Source organism: Octopus bimaculoides, chromosome 19 (genome assembly GCF_046866305.1).
Source record: "Octopus bimaculoides isolate indiv1 chromosome 19, ASM4686630v1, whole genome shotgun sequence".
NCBI classification, from domain to species: domain Eukaryota; kingdom Metazoa; phylum Mollusca; class Cephalopoda; order Octopoda; family Octopodidae; genus Octopus; species Octopus bimaculoides.
The window spans coordinates 24,092,063-24,109,883 of NC_142946.1; the positions used below are offsets into that span (position 1 = coordinate 24,092,063).

Here is a 17,821-nt window from a genome sequence, read left to right on the forward strand (position 1 = left end):
GATACAAAAATAATTTTAACACCATCTTTAAATTATTTCATTGATTTTGCAAAACTTCTTTCGATAGATGTCTATCTTTTTTTTTTTCTTTGAATATTTTCATTTCAACAATAAAAAGTTTTGGTTTGCACCATACCATTATTCCTCCATTCCAATGTATCCAATCTCCAAAAATTAGTTACTTCTTCTTTTTTTGATTGATTGATTGAACTGATATCTCAGAAACTTCTACTGGAAAGGGCCAGTTAGGGAGTTTCTATTTTTTATTTGGTCATTCAGTTTCCTAGAAATAACAGCCAATTTTCCTTTAAATAGCATTCTACCATCTTTGATACATTGAATGAGATGTGTAATAGCCAAAAGAAAAGGTTGGGGTAGTCACTGTTGGAATGTCTTTGATCATGGGCCTGCTCAATTAGGACTGGCTTAGATTTAACTGTAACTACTGAAGACCAGGAGTCCAAGTAGTTTATGAATAAGTGTTAAGCAAAATATTTTCCTTTGTTTTATGAAATATTTGGACATTTTATAGTTATTTGGATAAGTTGGGTAAGTTCTAGTTTATACAAAAAGCAAAATCAGTTATATGAAAATCAAAACATAATACATTCACACACATGAGCACATAATGACACAATATCTTTTAGATATTGCTGGCTATAATAGTTAACAGTGTAAAAAACATTCAATTAGTTGCAACATATAGAGAGAGGAAAAAATTTTCTTTTGTTTTTAGCCATTAACGTTTTTGCTTAATATTAGATCAAATATCCAATCCGCTTATCTGAAAGAATGGGAAGAGGGTACAGCTTTTGTTTGGTTTTTATTTTTTACTGATCTATCATAAAGAGAATTGTTTTGTTTGTTGTATTCATTGTTGAATACTCTTAAATGTAGAATTCTATATGGTTTTAAAATAAAATCAATAACTGTTGGTGGTGATGCTGCTGTTACTCATATTTGTCTGAGGTGTTATCTACGAGGACAGCTGACGCTTTTCTTTGAATTATCATTGGACCCACACAAACTTGGGCAATTGAAGGTAAATCAATTTAAGATGAAACCCACTTGATGCTGTACAGCATGTTTTTTATTGTTAAGCTTCAAAGCAACCCCAAAGACTCTAAATTTTCCTATCTTTTCTGGCATATCTTGAATTAAATTATTCAGTGTGTCCTTTTTGTTCCCAAGTCATTTAGATATAATTTGCTGGAGATTTGACTCCTATCTCTTGCTGGTTGAATAGTTATGTATAAGTTCCCTTGCTGGCTCATGTAGCAGAGTATGGAAAGAGTTGAGTTTGGATTAGTTTTTGGTGAGGTTATTCAGTTTATTACCATTCTGGCCAACTTGGAATCTCTTCTCTCTGTGCTAATTTGTTTGTTTACCAAATTATCTGTTAAATTCTTGCTTCTATTTCTACCCTCTATACCTACAGTGTGGAATTATATTGCCAGCACCTTCAAATATAGACCTTCAAAGATGGACCTGCAACTTTTCCTCTATTCATGCCCTTGATTGCTTTATCTACTGCACTGCTGTCAGCTTGAATTGATGGTTCCTCAATAGGGTTGGCAGCCCCTCATAATAAGACTTACACACCATTTTATTGTGTTCTCTATCAGTCATGAGTATGCCTTCATTATTCCAAAATACACTCTTCACCAATGACATCTCATTCCTCTCTCACACAGTGTGTCACAATCCCAAACACTTCACACCAACATGTTTGTTGAAGTTGCCAGCCATTGTAGTTCTCATTGAGATTGTCATTGAGATTGTCTGCAGAAGTGTCTCATGGACACGATCCTTCTATTCATTTGTGAATCCTTCTATTTATTTGTCATGTTGAAACAGATATAGGTTGTCCTTTCTCCATTGAGATCTGTTTTCAATGTTTCTGTTGATGAAAGCAAGGCATGTGTGATGTGAGGTGTTTAGATTTGGTGAGGATGATGCATGTGTGTTGAATGTTTAAGTGACATAACAATTCGTATCATCTGAAGTTGGAAAGAGTAGGTTATTAATGAAATAATTTGAAGGGATCAATATTCTTGGTCTATCTCTACCAAATCTTGTTCCAACTCCCTGTTGAGAAGAATCAGTGTTGCACATCTTACTGGGATAATTTTTCACAAAAATAATGTGCTTCAGTATTTTAAGTCTTTTTTTTTTCTTTTACATAGAATTATCTCCCCTTTTTCTTTAACATAATGAGCCTGTGTGTTATCTTTGCTCCATTATGGTTTATGATTAGCGCTATGTCCCAACTGAGTTATTTACTAACATGGCATTGTTTACCTTTTAATTTCTTTCATATTGGTGGGTTAGTTTCCCTTGATCATATTTATTGAATTAGTTGTATTTCTTCCACTTTTACTGTTTCTCATTTTTTATAATATCCTTATCAACAACTATGACGGAAGTTAATTTTACTTTCAATATCAACATTTGGTGTTCAAATCTTATTCTATCCTCTCTTCTCTCACCTCACCTTGCTAGTTAGTTAGATTCTACAGCAGTGTTGAGTACAAATTAAAATTATCATGAAGCAAACTAAAATAATTTTGATCAAATTAAAATAATCTTGAAACAAATTTAAATAATTTTGAAGTGAATTAATTTTTTTCTAATTAAATAATGCCATCAGACTATGTTTCTGATATTTTTATCTAACAATTAATAACTAACAGTTTTAATTTTAACTTGCAACGTTTCTTTAACAACTATTGAAATCTCTTTCATGAGTTTATAGGAATAATTTATTCTGAAAATGCAAGACACTTTTATTCTGGCTGTAAATGCACTTGCTTCAATAAAGTCCCTCTTCTGTTGAGATGATTTGCTATATATTTTATTGGGACACTAGCAGACACTCCATATGATGAATGTGAATGTTTGCAAAGATACTTCAATGTTAATTGTGGGCATTTATTCAACTATTCAATAGTTGACTCAATATTTCTATTTCCTATCTTCTTGACTTTGTCACTTATGTCTTCGTGGTGTAAATCTGATGTGTGTGTGTGTGTGTGGTAGGGAGATGCTCATGTCTCCTTATCTTGACATCTTTTAGGAACTGACAACAAACATCAACATTATATATAAGCAGTGTCATTCATTTGTGATCTTCCTTGAGCACATTGTCAGCTATTGTGCTGATGTCAGCCATTGTGCTGATTGTATTCAAAGGGTGAGAGAAATATTACCTTGCTTGGAAAAATAGGAATAGCATCTTTCCATTGTAAATTTTTTTCAATGAATTTCAATTGACCCACACAAGCATGGAAAGTATATGTTAAAATGATCATAATAATTGTTGATCATTATATATCTATCATTGTATCAAACAGCAGACTATTGGATGTTGTTACACACTTATAGTCACAATGTACATCATTACACTGTTGTAGCTTTTGATTGATGCCACCCCATTGGTTGGGCAGGTAAGCAAGCTAGCATTTCACTCAAACAAAATGCCTGTCCATTGCAGGATTACCCATTTTTACTTTACAGTCAAGTGGAATGGAACAGCATGAAATGAAGTGTTTTGCTTAAGAACACAATACACCACCAACCTGGGAATTGAAGCCATGAACTTGCAATACCCTAATCATTAGACTATATACTTCATTTACACACACACACAAACATGTCAATCTCCCTCCTCCGTTCTGAAGAAAGTTAGAAAGCTGGAGGATCATTAGCACATCAGGCAAAATGCTTATTGATATTTTGTCTGTCTTCATGTTCTGAGTTCAAATTCTGCTGAGGTTGACTTTGCCTTTCATCCTTTTGGGGTCAATAAAATAAGTACCAGTTGAGCACTGAGACCGATGAAATTGATTTACCCTTTCCCTGAAATGGCTGGCCTTGTACCAAAATTTGAAATTATTATTTCAGCTAAGTGGTTATTTTTTGAGTTGTGAGTTTTGATTTAGTTTGGGAGAATGATTGAAGAAAATTCTTTTCAGTTACATATTTACACATCAATGTTTTATTCTCCTTATGAAACTAATACTGTTATTTGTTTATGGTCATGGATTCTACAGTTAGTAAAGTACTGGACAAAATGCCTGCAATGTTTAATTATATCTCTTTATATTCTGAGATGAAATTCCACTAGGTTTTTGATCTCTTACTGTTTTGTCTTTCTGGAGTTGATAAAAGAAAATAGACACAGGTGTAGATCTGTGGTAAGAAACTTGCTTCCTGACCACATAGTTCTAGGTCCAGTCCCACTGTGTTGTTCCTTAGGCAAATGTTTTCTACTATAGCCTCAGGCCAACTAAAGCCTTGTGAGTAGATTTGGTTGATAGAAACTAAAATAAGCATGTCGTAGTGGCTGTGTGGTAAGTAGCTTGCTTACCAACCACATGGTTCTGGGTTCAGTCCCCCTGCATGTCACCTTAGGCAAGTGTCTTCTACTATAGCCTCAGGCTGACCAAAGCCTTGTGAGTGGATTTGGTAGATGGAAACTGAAAGAAGCCCATTGTATATATATATATATATATATATATATATATATATATATATATATATATATTTATGTATATGTTTGTGTGTCTGTGCTTGTCCCCCCAAACATCTCTAGACAATCGATGCTGATGTGTTTACATCCCTGTAATATAGTGGTTCAGCAAAAGAGACAGATAGAATAAGTACTAGGCTTACAAAGAATAAGTCCTAGGGTCGATTTGCTCATTTAAAGGTGGTGCTCCAGCATGGCCGCAGTCAAATGACTGAAACAAATAAAAGAATGTGTGTATCTGTGTTACTCTGTGTCTGTGTTTGTCCCCCATCACTGCTTGACAACTGGTGTTGGTGTGTTTACATCCTCATAACTTAGCAGTTCAGTAATAATACTGGGGTTGATTCATTCAACTAAAGATTTTCAAGGTGGTGCCCCAGCATGGTTGCAGTCTAATGACTGAAACAAATCAAAAATAAATGATAGCAATGAAATACTGGGGATGATTTAATTGGCTAACTCTCTGCACACTCCATTGTGGTCGTGTACCTGTGTAAGAAATCACTTTAACATTAGAGTAGACTGGATGAAGTGTTGGTATAAAGATGTTGCATTTTATTACCGATGTCTCTTTATGTTGTGAGTTTAAATTCTCTTGAAGCCACCTTTGTCTTTTATCTTTCCCATTGGTTTCCACTGCAAGTTGCCAATCGTTATGGTCCTTTGTCCTCTCCTTTATGAGGTTCAGCCTTTTAAAATCAGTCTCCACCACTTTGTTCAATGCCTTTCTGAGTCTCACTCTTCCACAGGTTTCATCTACTTAGAGGTCTCCACACTTCTTATATAGCTGACATCCTCTAAATGCATCACATGACAGCATCTGTGCAGTCTTTTTTCTTGCACTTTACATCTAATTCCTCCTTCCTTTCCAGCTTCCTTCTCAGCTCATTTGTGCTTAGCTATTCATTAACATTAAACCCTACATGTCCAACAGAGCATGCTCAATTCGTTTCTTTCTAGTCTTTGCAAATACTCTGCATTTAAGGCCCAAGTCTTGCTATCATATGTGAACTTTCACTCTGAGAAAGAAACCTTTTGTTGGTAGCAGAAATAACAACACTCAGAACTTTCGACAGTCTATTATTATTCAAGCTAACATGCTTTCATGACACCCACTTCCACTGCTAATTATTTCACATGTGTAACAAAATTGTGTGTGTGTGTGCCCTTGTCATCACATAGCATGACATTTGTACATGGTTGTTTATATCCAATCGTCTGTGAGAACATGCTCAGGCATGGATGGACAGATATCACTTTGCTTGGAAATAGATGGGGGTTGGCAACAGAAAGGACATCTGACCATAGAAAATCTGTCAATGAATTCCATCTCATCCATGCAAACATGGAAAAGTGAGCATTAAAACGATGATGATGATGAGGTGTGTGTGTGTGTGTGCATATGTATGTATATGTAGCTGTCTAAGAAACCATAAGTCAGAAAATATGCACCTGTCAATAGAGTTGGTATATCCATCAAAGTGTACAGTATTATATATCCATTATTGGTTACATGCTAGAGGTTCAACAGAGTGTTAGGTAACAGCCTGGTCATGTAACTCTGCACTCTTCAGAGATGGCAGTTATATATATATATATATATATATATATATATATATATATATATATATATATATATATATATTTGTAAAATGTGTATATTATATATATATATTTTTTTTTAAATGTGTATATTTTATATATATATATATTTGTAAAATCTGTATATATTTTACATATATCATCATCATCATTTAACGTCCGCGTTTCATGTTAGCATGGGTTATATATATATATATATATATATATATATATATATATATATATATATATTTATTTTGTAAAATGTATCTTATATATATATATGTGTGTGTGTGTGTGTGTGTGTGTGTATCTATCTATGCATTTATCAGTGTGTATGTATCTATGTGCATGTGTGTATTTATGTAAATAAAGCTACTTTCACAAACAATACTAAAACTACTTGTTTTGATATATATTTCACCATTTTCTGTTTGTCTTTCTTTTAGGGTTTACCATTTAGTCTGTTGTCTGTTACCATTGTTAATGTCATCTTTGCCTTTTATTGGGGATAACTATGGACCTGCTGGTGCTTGGTGGTAAGTATTTTTATTTGATTTATATTGAAATGTAATTTTGAACCCTTTTTTTCCTCTAAAAAAAGGGGGGGGGTTTTAATCTGTATCCATCTTGTCACTATTTAGCTTTGTGAGAGATATTGTTTAGCTGTGGTTATATATGTTTGATGCTTTAGTGACATTCAAAGTGTGTTGTATTTTCTTAGACTGGAAGTAAAGAAACTTGAAAAGAGTATAGGTAAAGGCTATTTACTTACAAGTCTGCTTTACAACTAAATGATTCCAGGTTTGATTCCACTGCAAAGCATCTTCTCTAATGTCTTTGACTGCAGTCTCAGCTTTGCCAATGACTTATAAGTGAAATGTAGCAGAATGAGACAGTGCTGAAACCTAACTTGTCTCTGTGTGTGTTTGTGTAGTAGAATTGGAAATGTAGTGTATATATTAAAAAGTGAACTAGAATGATTTTTCAGATAATCATTTTCCACTTTAATGATTAGATGTTTACAAATCGTTGCAGTAAATTTCTTTTTTTTTTTTTTTTTTTCTACAGTAATCAGAGATTTTCGAAAAAAACTTCTGATCACTGAAAAAAACAGTCATGACGATTTATAAACATCTAATCATTTAAGTAGAAAATAATCATCAGAAAAGTCATTCTTCTTCACTTTTTAATAGATACATACACACATACATACATACATACATACATACATACATACATGCATACATACAGACCTACATATATACGTGTATAAACATATATATACATTTATGTATATATGTTATATATATATATGTTATATATATGTTATGTTTTATATATATATATATATATATATATATATATATATATATATATATATATATATATATATATATATGCATGTGTATGTATGTGTGTGTATATATATATATATGTGTATGTGTGTGTATATATATGTATATATGTGTGTGTGTGTATATATATGTGTGTGCTTTGTATATATAGGTATGTATGTGTGTGTATATATATATATATATATATATATATATATATATATATATATATATATATATATATGTATGTATGTATGTATGCACATACACACGCACAAACACTCTCTCTTGCACAGATGTATGTATGTCCATTTTGGCACAAAGAATTAAATGAATAGAGAGAGAATGAATACCCTACACATGGTACAATTTTATCATTTTGGTTGAATACTTAAAACTTCACTAACTGTTATTCTGAGATTCACATTTCCAATCTTTGAATAGCATATGGGTCTTTGAGCCCAGTCCGCCACTGCTATTCAAAGATTGGAAATGTGAATCTCAGAGTAGCAGTTAGTGAAGTTTCGTTTTCCTGTCTTGTTTTCCGTCCGCCACTACCCTCCACGAAAACAATTTAATTTGTGTTTGTGGGAAGAACCATTTTAACGATGCGTACTGCCTTAATTCTTCGAAACGCCAGAGTTTCAATGGTGGCAGCTGATGAAGGGGATGTTTCTATGTGGCCTGCTTGTTTGTTGCACCTTGTTTACCATTTTGTCCTTGTTCTTTTGCCACGTCATGTACCCAGTTATGTATCTATATGTACATGTAGATGAACGTATATACATACATGTACATATATATGCATATACTCATATATTGTTTATAATATATATATATATATATATACACACACATATAAATCTGTGTGTCTATGTATATATATATATATATATATATATATATATATATATATATATATATATATATATATATGGAATTGCAATATATGGTTATATTGATTAACAAGAAGCAAAGATGAATTGATATATTAATGTATATTAATGTTGTAAGGTGTTGTGTTAATGTGGAAAATATAATGAAGGCAGTCAGCAATGTATTAACATAAATAGTAGTTAATATTTGTATAGCTTTTTATTGTGAAGTAAGAATAAAATTGGGAAAGAGGGAAGGGAAACAGATTTGCCATTACGATAAATAATAATTAGTTGATCAAAGGAGGTATAACTTTTCTGTAACTTTATTAGTATCGTTTTCTTTTTGTTGTTTTTTTCTTTTTTTCTTTTGTCCATTCCTGTCTCACATCTCTGTTTGTAAATATATGCATTTCATGAAGGTCCATACCTATTTCCATATCTTCATGTATATAGTCATGCACGCACTCACACACACACACACACACATACACACACACGCACATACACACATACACACAGACATACACACACAGACATTTGCACATTTTATGGTTTTGGTTGCAAATGTTCCTACAGTTGTGTATACATTTGCATACCCATTTCTTGTTCTTCGTATTCATGCTTGACTCTTTTTCCCACACACATTCAGACATATTGCATATCCCCACCACACACACACATCCATATTACACAATCATACAAACTCACATTACACACCAACTCACATTGCACACACGTGCAAGGACACACCACCTCACATTGCACACTTACACATTTACACATACATTCCTTTATATCCAAGTACGCTCAATAAATGACTAAAAACCTATTTGAATATAAGACTGATAGAAAGATGCATATTAAAAAAATATTGGGAAATTATATAAGTTACATTAAGATGATGAAACAGTGGACTAAACTGGATGGGTGATACAGAAGAAATGGTAGTAGTTGCCAAATCAATGCTTTGTTAATACCAATTCCTTTTATTCAATGGCTATTCACTTTACTTCACCTAGATCACTCTTCATATTTAATCCATTTTGCTTTATTTTGCCTTCATCATTTCATTTCTAATCCGTTTTTTAAATTTATTTTGATTTATTTTACAATTTCTGCAATTTGACATTTTATGATTTTTTTTTCAGATATTTTATATTTTAATAAAATTATAATTTTTCATCACATCTTTTTTTATAAAATAAAGAAAAAATCAGTTTTATCATCTGTATCATTTCTTAATATTCATCAGTCATTACCATTTATTCTTTATTCGCCACCAATCCACTTCATTTCATTGTTCCATGATTTTAATGCAATTTATGTAATTCTTCCATTTTTTTAATACATATTTTGTGTCTTGTTAATCAATTTAGCCATATATCACAATGCCTTACAATCTCTGCCCCAACATTTTAAGTGTTTTTTTCTTTTATTATATTCTGATATTTTTTATAGATTTTGATGTCCTTTAAAAAAAATTTTAATATATTTCTCTGTCTCTAACAGCAATTCACAAATGTATTGGGCACCCAAATGTTCACATGCAAAATACAATCATATAATGATCACCAGTAGCAACAACATTCAATCTGCATTATATTCAAACATTTTTGCGTTTTTTTTATTTTTATTTTTTTCTGGAAGAAGCTATATGTATTGGATGTAGTTACTCCAACATTCACTGCTGTCTGAAGATCAGAAATGCGAAACTCATAGTTGGGCATATAAAGCTCTCAGCTTACCATAAAGTACACATACACACACACACACACACACACACACACACACACACACACACACACACACACGCACGCATGCCTGTGTTTGTGTATATCAGTGCAAATATCTTGTACTATTTTGATTCTGAAAAAGGATGTAGTTCTTTAAAAGGACTTAACTTATGGAACTCACCCAATTTAGATCGATAAAATTATTACTGGGCTAAGTAACTGGATCAATACAATTTACTAAATCCTCTGAAGATGATGTCCTAGTATAGCTACAATCCAGTGACTGAAACCAGTAAAAGAGTATAATATGTTCATCAATATCTTCAGCTATTGTTTGCTTATAGAACATACTGTCTGAATGTAGCAAACTATAGCAGATTTGAATCCTATTTTAACCTTTCAACTCATTTCATCTAAATTTGTCCATTATGTTTTCAATGACCATATTGTCTGTTAAAAATTCACCTAAGTAATTAATTCAATATACTTTTGGAAATGAATTAGACAATTGATTTTATTTGATGTTTGTTTAGTTTTAATCATCATTGTGTGCACCATTTAGCTGTTTGGAGTTTCTATGTCTTCTGAAACTGTTTCTTGCAAGAGATTAGAAACAAATACTTAGATACTTTCCTCCAGAATTGTGTGACTCTGTGTATTGGTAACTGTATATAAATATATTACATGTCATTGGTATATCTGAACTATCTTCTCTTTATTTGTGTGTGTGTGTGTGTGTGTGTGTGTGTGTGTGTGTATGCATTAGATGTTATTTATGTGAGTATATTCTTTTAATAGGAGATAGGAACATGGCCTATAACCATTGCAGTGACATCATGAGTGGGAAAAGATGTAGTTAGCTAGTTCAAAAGAATAGATACCATTTTAGGAGCAACAGAATAGGCAGGGAAAAGAGTGTATGAAGCAGCAACACTTTCTCACACAGTGTAAAATACTCCAATGTAAATCTTATTTGAGTTTTATAGAGGGTTAGCAACTGATCAGCAATTAAGTATTTCTTGGCTCTAAAGAGGAGTCCTGGTCTTTGTGTTTTCACAAAACAGAACTCTGGAGTCTGTTAAGATTTTTGATAAACAAAGTTTTATTGTTTTTGTACACACACAAAAACAAGAATGTTGTTGCTACTATGAATACCAAAACATCCAGAGTTTTTGTTCTTGGTGTAGTGGTAGCAGCAAATAAATTGTTGTTAGTTGCTTGCTGGCTGCTAACTTCTAATATTGTTCATCCTTTGACTCTGTTGGCAAATATCTCTGTTGACAAATTTCTACTGTGTCTGTCAATGTTCTCTCAGCCACATCTTCAAGCTCTCTGTCTAGTAGTCAAATGTATGCTGAATTTATACTAGTTGATAGGCTCAGAAGAAAGTGCACCAAAAAAATTTTTAAAACCTTGCTGGAGCCTATTTGACACAAAGTCATGATTGATCAGATTTTGTTTATCATGTGGACAATATTCTCGTGAATCACAACATTAGGCAATTGCCGAATATTTCTGCTATGTGATGTACTTTTGGCAATGTTATATATGTGAAGGCTCTATGCAGAGATCCAAAATTGTGAGGTATCACATTTATAGTAAGGCTTTTAGTTCTTTGTTGTTTATGCTTACTCATGCATGCATGTTAGTGAGTATCATCCTTTAACCCTCCGGCATTCAGATTACTCTGTCAAATGTCATGCTTATTTATTTACATCTTTTAAAGCTAGTCATGTATTATCATGTAGCTTTGAGATTTTGAAGATGTGATTGTTTAGTTTTAGAATCACATTGCAGGATAGGTTTGAGAAGCTGGATTTTCCCAGTTTGAACATAAAACAGGTATAATACTTGTGCTGGATATGGCTGGTTTAAATGCTAAAGGGTTAAAATCATTGAAACTGTTCTGGTAAAACTATATTAAAGTTAAGAAAGTCTTACAAAAAAATATCTTGTTCTTAGTTTGAACTTCAGTATTATACAAATTTAAATATTGAAACGTTGGAAATTCAGAAAGTCTAGACAGAGTAAATGAAGTCAACCAATTAAAAGCAGGTTACAAGAGCAAAGAAAATCTTTGAGAGATTCTTTTCAATAGTGAAAATTATATAACAATATCTAATACCATGAGGGAATATAACTTTCCAAAATATCCATATGTGTTAGTGAAATATCAGTAAATACAATAAAATATATTTTGTTTTGTTTGCAGCTGGATCGTTGAAAACTGGAAGTGGAGAGTTGGCATGTAAGTCAAAATATTTTCTTCATTTACCTTTATGAAAAAACATGATGACCGATGATTTCATCTATGAATGACCTACTAATAACTTGTCATCGTTATGACTTGTCATCGTTATGACTTGTCATCTTTATGACTTGTCACAACTGATAACATCTCACCTTCCTGATGCTTACTCTTGTAATAGTTTATTCTACTTATGACTTTATTTTCTTTGACTTAATGAAAAGCTAATATGCTAATAATAACTTATTTTCTGCTCTCTTAATTACTTATCTTACTAATGAATTATACCAATATTAATTTATCGTAGCAATGATTTATCTTATTAATATATTATTAATGATTTAGATGATGTAGCCTACCATTGACTTACTTTGCTATTAAGTTATTTCACCCGTTATGTCTTATTTCATTCCATTCGGCTGTTTCTGATCCACTGCTGAATGGAGCCTCAGCAAGCCTTTGTCAACTTATCCATATTGGTTATCCATATAAGTTGGACAGAGGGGTGCTCCTATGGTCAGGGGATTAATGTGGTCCATTGGCACATATCTAACTCTATCACTTATTAATTATATCATATTTTATATTTTCCTCTGTTAATGATCTATTCTGTTAATGAACTATCCTCAGTGCCATTTTAATGTATGAGTACACTGGGCAGTTGCTTGGGGAAGCGGGGGGACTTCAGAGATCTAGGGGCCCAATTCTAATCTATCTATGCTATAGCTTGCTACCAATAACTAAATACTACAGGGCCTAGTGCATTCATTTGCCCAGGGGCCTGTAATGTTGCTAACACAGCCTTGACCATCTTACTAATAAATTTTACGACAAATATCTGTTTACTTGATAGATCAAATTAGCAGTTCTGTTTCTGTATCATTCATCATCATCATCATCATCATCAGTGTTTACATCCACCTTCCCATGGTGGCATGGGTTGGATAAGTTTTCTGAAGCAGTGTTTTATGGCCAGATGTCCTTCCTATTGCCAACCCTTTTAGTTCCCTCTTACAACATGCATGGATGCAATGTATTGATTCTAAAAGTGGGATACACATGGTGTTGTTTTGTCTCTGAATATTTTAGAAATACTGAAACATTTCTTAGTTGAAAATATCAATAAAGCAAAACTTACTTGTTCCCTGTATGATGCTAATGTGGTGCTGATAAAATCTTTTATAAACATGACAGACAAATATCTAGGGTTTTAACTCATATGATATATGAGATATAAACAAATGTCATAACTTAACAAGTATTAATTTGTGAAAATTACCACCAAAAAAGAATTATTATTATTGTACATTTGTTTGTTTTGTTTTTTAACTTTTGAATGGTTACATACTTGTATTTTGTGGATATTTCACTTTAGTTGCATATTTATGTGTTAGTATATATTGTTTCAGTTTGCTAAACCACTACCGTAATCATCTAAAAGTTAAAATACCAGTGATGGGGTTGGGTCTAATTAAACCCAACCCCATCACTGGTATTTTGACAACCCCTGTTTAACATCTCTAGTACAGGTGGCAACATGGTTGTGTGGTTAAGAAACTCACTTTGCAGCCACATGGTTTTGGGTTCAGTACCACTGTGTAACACCTTGGGCAAATATCTTCTACTGTAGCTCTGGGAAGATCAATGTCTTGCAAGAGGATTCAACAGGCAGAAACTGTGTGGAAAGCCACCACATGTGTGTGTGTGTTTTTGTGTTGTCACCTTTCCACTACTTGACAACTAGGGCTGGTTTGTTTACATCCCTTAACATAGTAGTTTGGCAAACTAGAGCAATAGAGTAAATACCAAAAAAAAGAAAAAAAGTACTGGGGTCAATTTGTTCAACTAAGCCTTTCAAGGCAGTGCTCCAGCATGGCTGCAGTCCAGTGACTGAAACAAGTAAACGATAAAAGATAAGAACATATTGAAACATCTGAGGCAAAGTTTAGTATTTTGCTTTATTACTATCTACAAGGGATATGAGAGCAAAGAAATATAGATTGAAATGATGTTACTTTTAGGACATCTAACGCAAAATTTAAGAAAGTTGTTTGAAGTTTTAAATTTGTTTAGATTAGACAAAAATTACATTATACATACCAGAGTATTTCAGTTTATTTAATTATTTGTAAGAGATTAAATAAGTTGAAGTAATCTACTACATGTAATGTAATTTTTACTTAAATCTATATTTTGAAAAAAAAATTTCAAGTATTACTTTTTTATGTACTCGTCTCTATTTGGACTAACTTTGATAAACATTATTTCAAAAGATTGTACCAATCTGTTATATATGAATTTATTTATAAATAAGAGAGCATCAATATGAACATAGCCCTTGTTGTCAAAATGCTTGACTTTATTGGTGTAACTATTATAATATTTTTGCATCTTCCTTGTTACTATTTCATGGACATTTTTAGTGAAGTTTAGAATCAATTTGCTTGTGTTCCAGAATGTAAGAGTATTATAACCAAGATGTACAAGGTAAAAAAATATAAAGATATTAATACTTTTATGGGGAAAAAAGGCATTTTTTTATATATTTTTAAAACTAAGATATCTTTTGAGCTGTTGGTGTTGATGAGATTAATACATTTCTGCTTATAGTTTGTCATTTATTTGTACACTTTTTTGTGGCTGAGTCAGAAGAAGAAAGACAGAACCCATGGCTTTTAGCAGGTTTGTTTTGGCTTTTGTAAGCCTGACTTGGCAGTCCTATAGCCACAGGTAGTTGCTGTTCCTTTTGTTACCATATTTCTATTGAAATACACTGCCTTTGTTTCAGTTAATTTTGAAAATGATGAAGAATTTAGTGTGTGTGTGCCTGTTGGAACATAAATCAACATGAAATTTTGAAAGTTTGTTTTAATTTAGATCACTTTAAGCATGAAGTTTGTATCATGGAAGCAGAGGTGGTCTTGAGAAAGTCTGTATCTAAATGATTAAGTTTAACCCTGATCCAGCAATCCCAAGCACACAGGCGGCAGTTGTAATTGTTGTTGTTATTGTGTGGCCCCCAAGTCAGCTCTGATTGAATAGTTCTATGACGTACAGAAAGTCATCTGAATGCTAAGTACAGTATAGTCCAATGGTCCATCTTTCCAGCTATACCATGTCTCTTTCTGAACTAATCTCTTCACTACATACTCCAACATGCAAGTATGAATTGTATGGGGTTGTGCTGTGAGTGTGAGTATATTGTGCTCTCTGCACTATCCAGACTGTTTCTGTTTGCTTGTTGACTGGTGGAAGCAGGGCAGGTGGGGTTGATAGGAATAAACATCATAAGTTAAACCCAGACTAAAGACCTGGTCTGAATTCATGTAATTGAGTGGATTCTGCAAAAAGTACCCAAGGAAAAACCCCTCTCTGTAACAGTAAGCCAATAAAAGAGCCTCTGCATGATCACTTGACCCACTACAAATAATAACCAAATACCCTTCACATCACACTCTACTATCTATGGTCATTGCTGGAATAACTTAGATCATAGGCTTGATCCATTAATGCTGACTTGGGACTAATTAAGAACATCAATAACTTCACTTTGTGTTAATTGCTTTTACTTTAACATTAATCCTTTACTGAACTATATTACTATAAACTTACAATATCGTTTGCCAACTTCTGACATCTATTTTGAATTATTCTGTTAACTTCAGTTCATTTCTTCTGATTGAGGTGAAGGTCATTCTTTAGCTCTTGAGTTATTATCTGAAGCAATATGCTAACACTTCATTTTCTATAAAGGAAGAAAATGTGTGTGTGTGTGTGTGTGTGTGTGTGTACGTGTGTGTGTGTGTGTGTGTGTGTGTACGTGTGTGTGTGTGCCTGTTTGTCCACACAAAATTGTGCACACATTCATGTGCGATGCATCAACAGCTTCCATTTAAAGGCAGAGGGACAGAACAGCTGTGTTACTAAACAAAGACTGCTAAGATCAATTTGTTAGTGAATCGATGGTTCCAAAATTAGAGATCAATGTGGATTAGCAATATTTAACCAAAGAGATTGAGCTACAATTTATAGAATGGAAATCAATAAGTAGCAGATGCAATGAATGAATAAAGGGAAATACCTTTTGATATTTGCTAGAAATATAGAGTGAAAACTAATAATTTGTCAGTGTGTATATGAATGAGAAATATTTACTCATAGGAAGAACAAGTGGTTGCTTGGTTTTATTGTAATTTCTACTAATATTTTCTGTTGAGGAAACTCAACCACATCTGCAATGTAAATATAACAAAAAAAAAATTGGCCATCAACTTTTTAGAACAGTTCTTTCTTTTCAATAAGTCACTGGAATTGGAACATTGCCTATGGCATCTGTGATTTAAGTGATTGTTATTCAGCTTGGACATCTGTAGGTTGCAGTAGGTTGGTATTTGTAGGAAAAACATGGGCAGTGAGATAATTCCAGAGGGCTGCTACTCTGGGAAGGTAGATCTGTGGATAGTGAAGAATTTGGGGAGTAAGATTACAGTAAGAGTAATGAGAAGGTTGAATGTTTTCAGATGGAGAAAGTATGGAACTAGCTTGATCAGAGTCGCTGAGGTTATTGTAGTAGGGATAAAAAATTAACGACTGAAGACACAGCATAACTGTGTACTAGTGATTCAAATATATTACTGATTGAATCTGACCTTCTTTGAAAAGTGGTCTAGAATGTGCGTATGTGTAACAGTAACACTGTCCTGTAGATGTAAACAGTACTCTAATGTGGGTTTTATAGAACTTTATAGAATGTCATGACTTACAAAAGGTTAAGATTATAGAATTATCAAGATGAAAATATCCTATTCTTTGTAATATAATTTTGGAAATACTATAAATGTGGGTTTGCCATGAGAGATACTCAGATATTATGAGGCTTGAAACTAGAAACCACTTTAAGGGTTTTAATTTCTGTCTAGAGAGGTTGGGGTACAAAGTTGTTTTCTTTGTATGTGTTATAATTGTGTCTTTGTGCTGTTGAAGGAGACAAGGTTATCATGTGCTCATTGAATGATGCTCTTAGTATACCTGTTTATGAATTCAGTGTAGTGTGAAGTGTTCAGGTTGTACTTGGGTAATGACTATGTATAGAAGATTAAGGAGGAATGAAGTATAGTGTTAATGTACAGAAGGAATAATGAATAATTTGATATACATCACTCAAAGTTAGGGTACACCAGAGTTGATGATGAGAACAAAGAATTGGTCAATCTAAAGGTAATTATTTTAATAGCAAGTCTGTAAAATTTGATATTATAATATAAAATATCCTCAAACTATTGTTATTATATGAATCTATTGCAGCATTCCATTCACGAAACATCTAGCTGCTTGATATAGCCATACCAACAGGAAATAATTTTTTTTTATCAAATATTGATAAAATGAGAATTTGACTATAGCATTTATAATAGTTTCAGATTTCCATGAGATTGTCTGCAGGTAAAGCCAGTAACTTAATATTACACATTATCAGCATAATGATAGAAAATGAAATATAACAATTTAATTGA

General features: G+C 32.7%; 1 protein-coding gene across 1 annotated transcript in view; it reads left to right on the forward strand.

Moving 5' to 3' along the window:
* LOC106884106 (uncharacterized) overlaps positions 1–17,821 on the forward strand; it is a 282,261-nt gene that overhangs the window by 200,232 nt on the left and 64,208 nt on the right. Inside the window, exons 7-8 of the mRNA XM_089366625.1 lie at positions 6,562–6,651; positions 12,273–12,308. Of these exons, the coding sequence (XP_089222751.1) occupies positions 6,562–6,651; positions 12,273–12,308 (126 nt within the window). The remainder of the gene's footprint in view (positions 1–6,561; positions 6,652–12,272; positions 12,309–17,821) is intronic.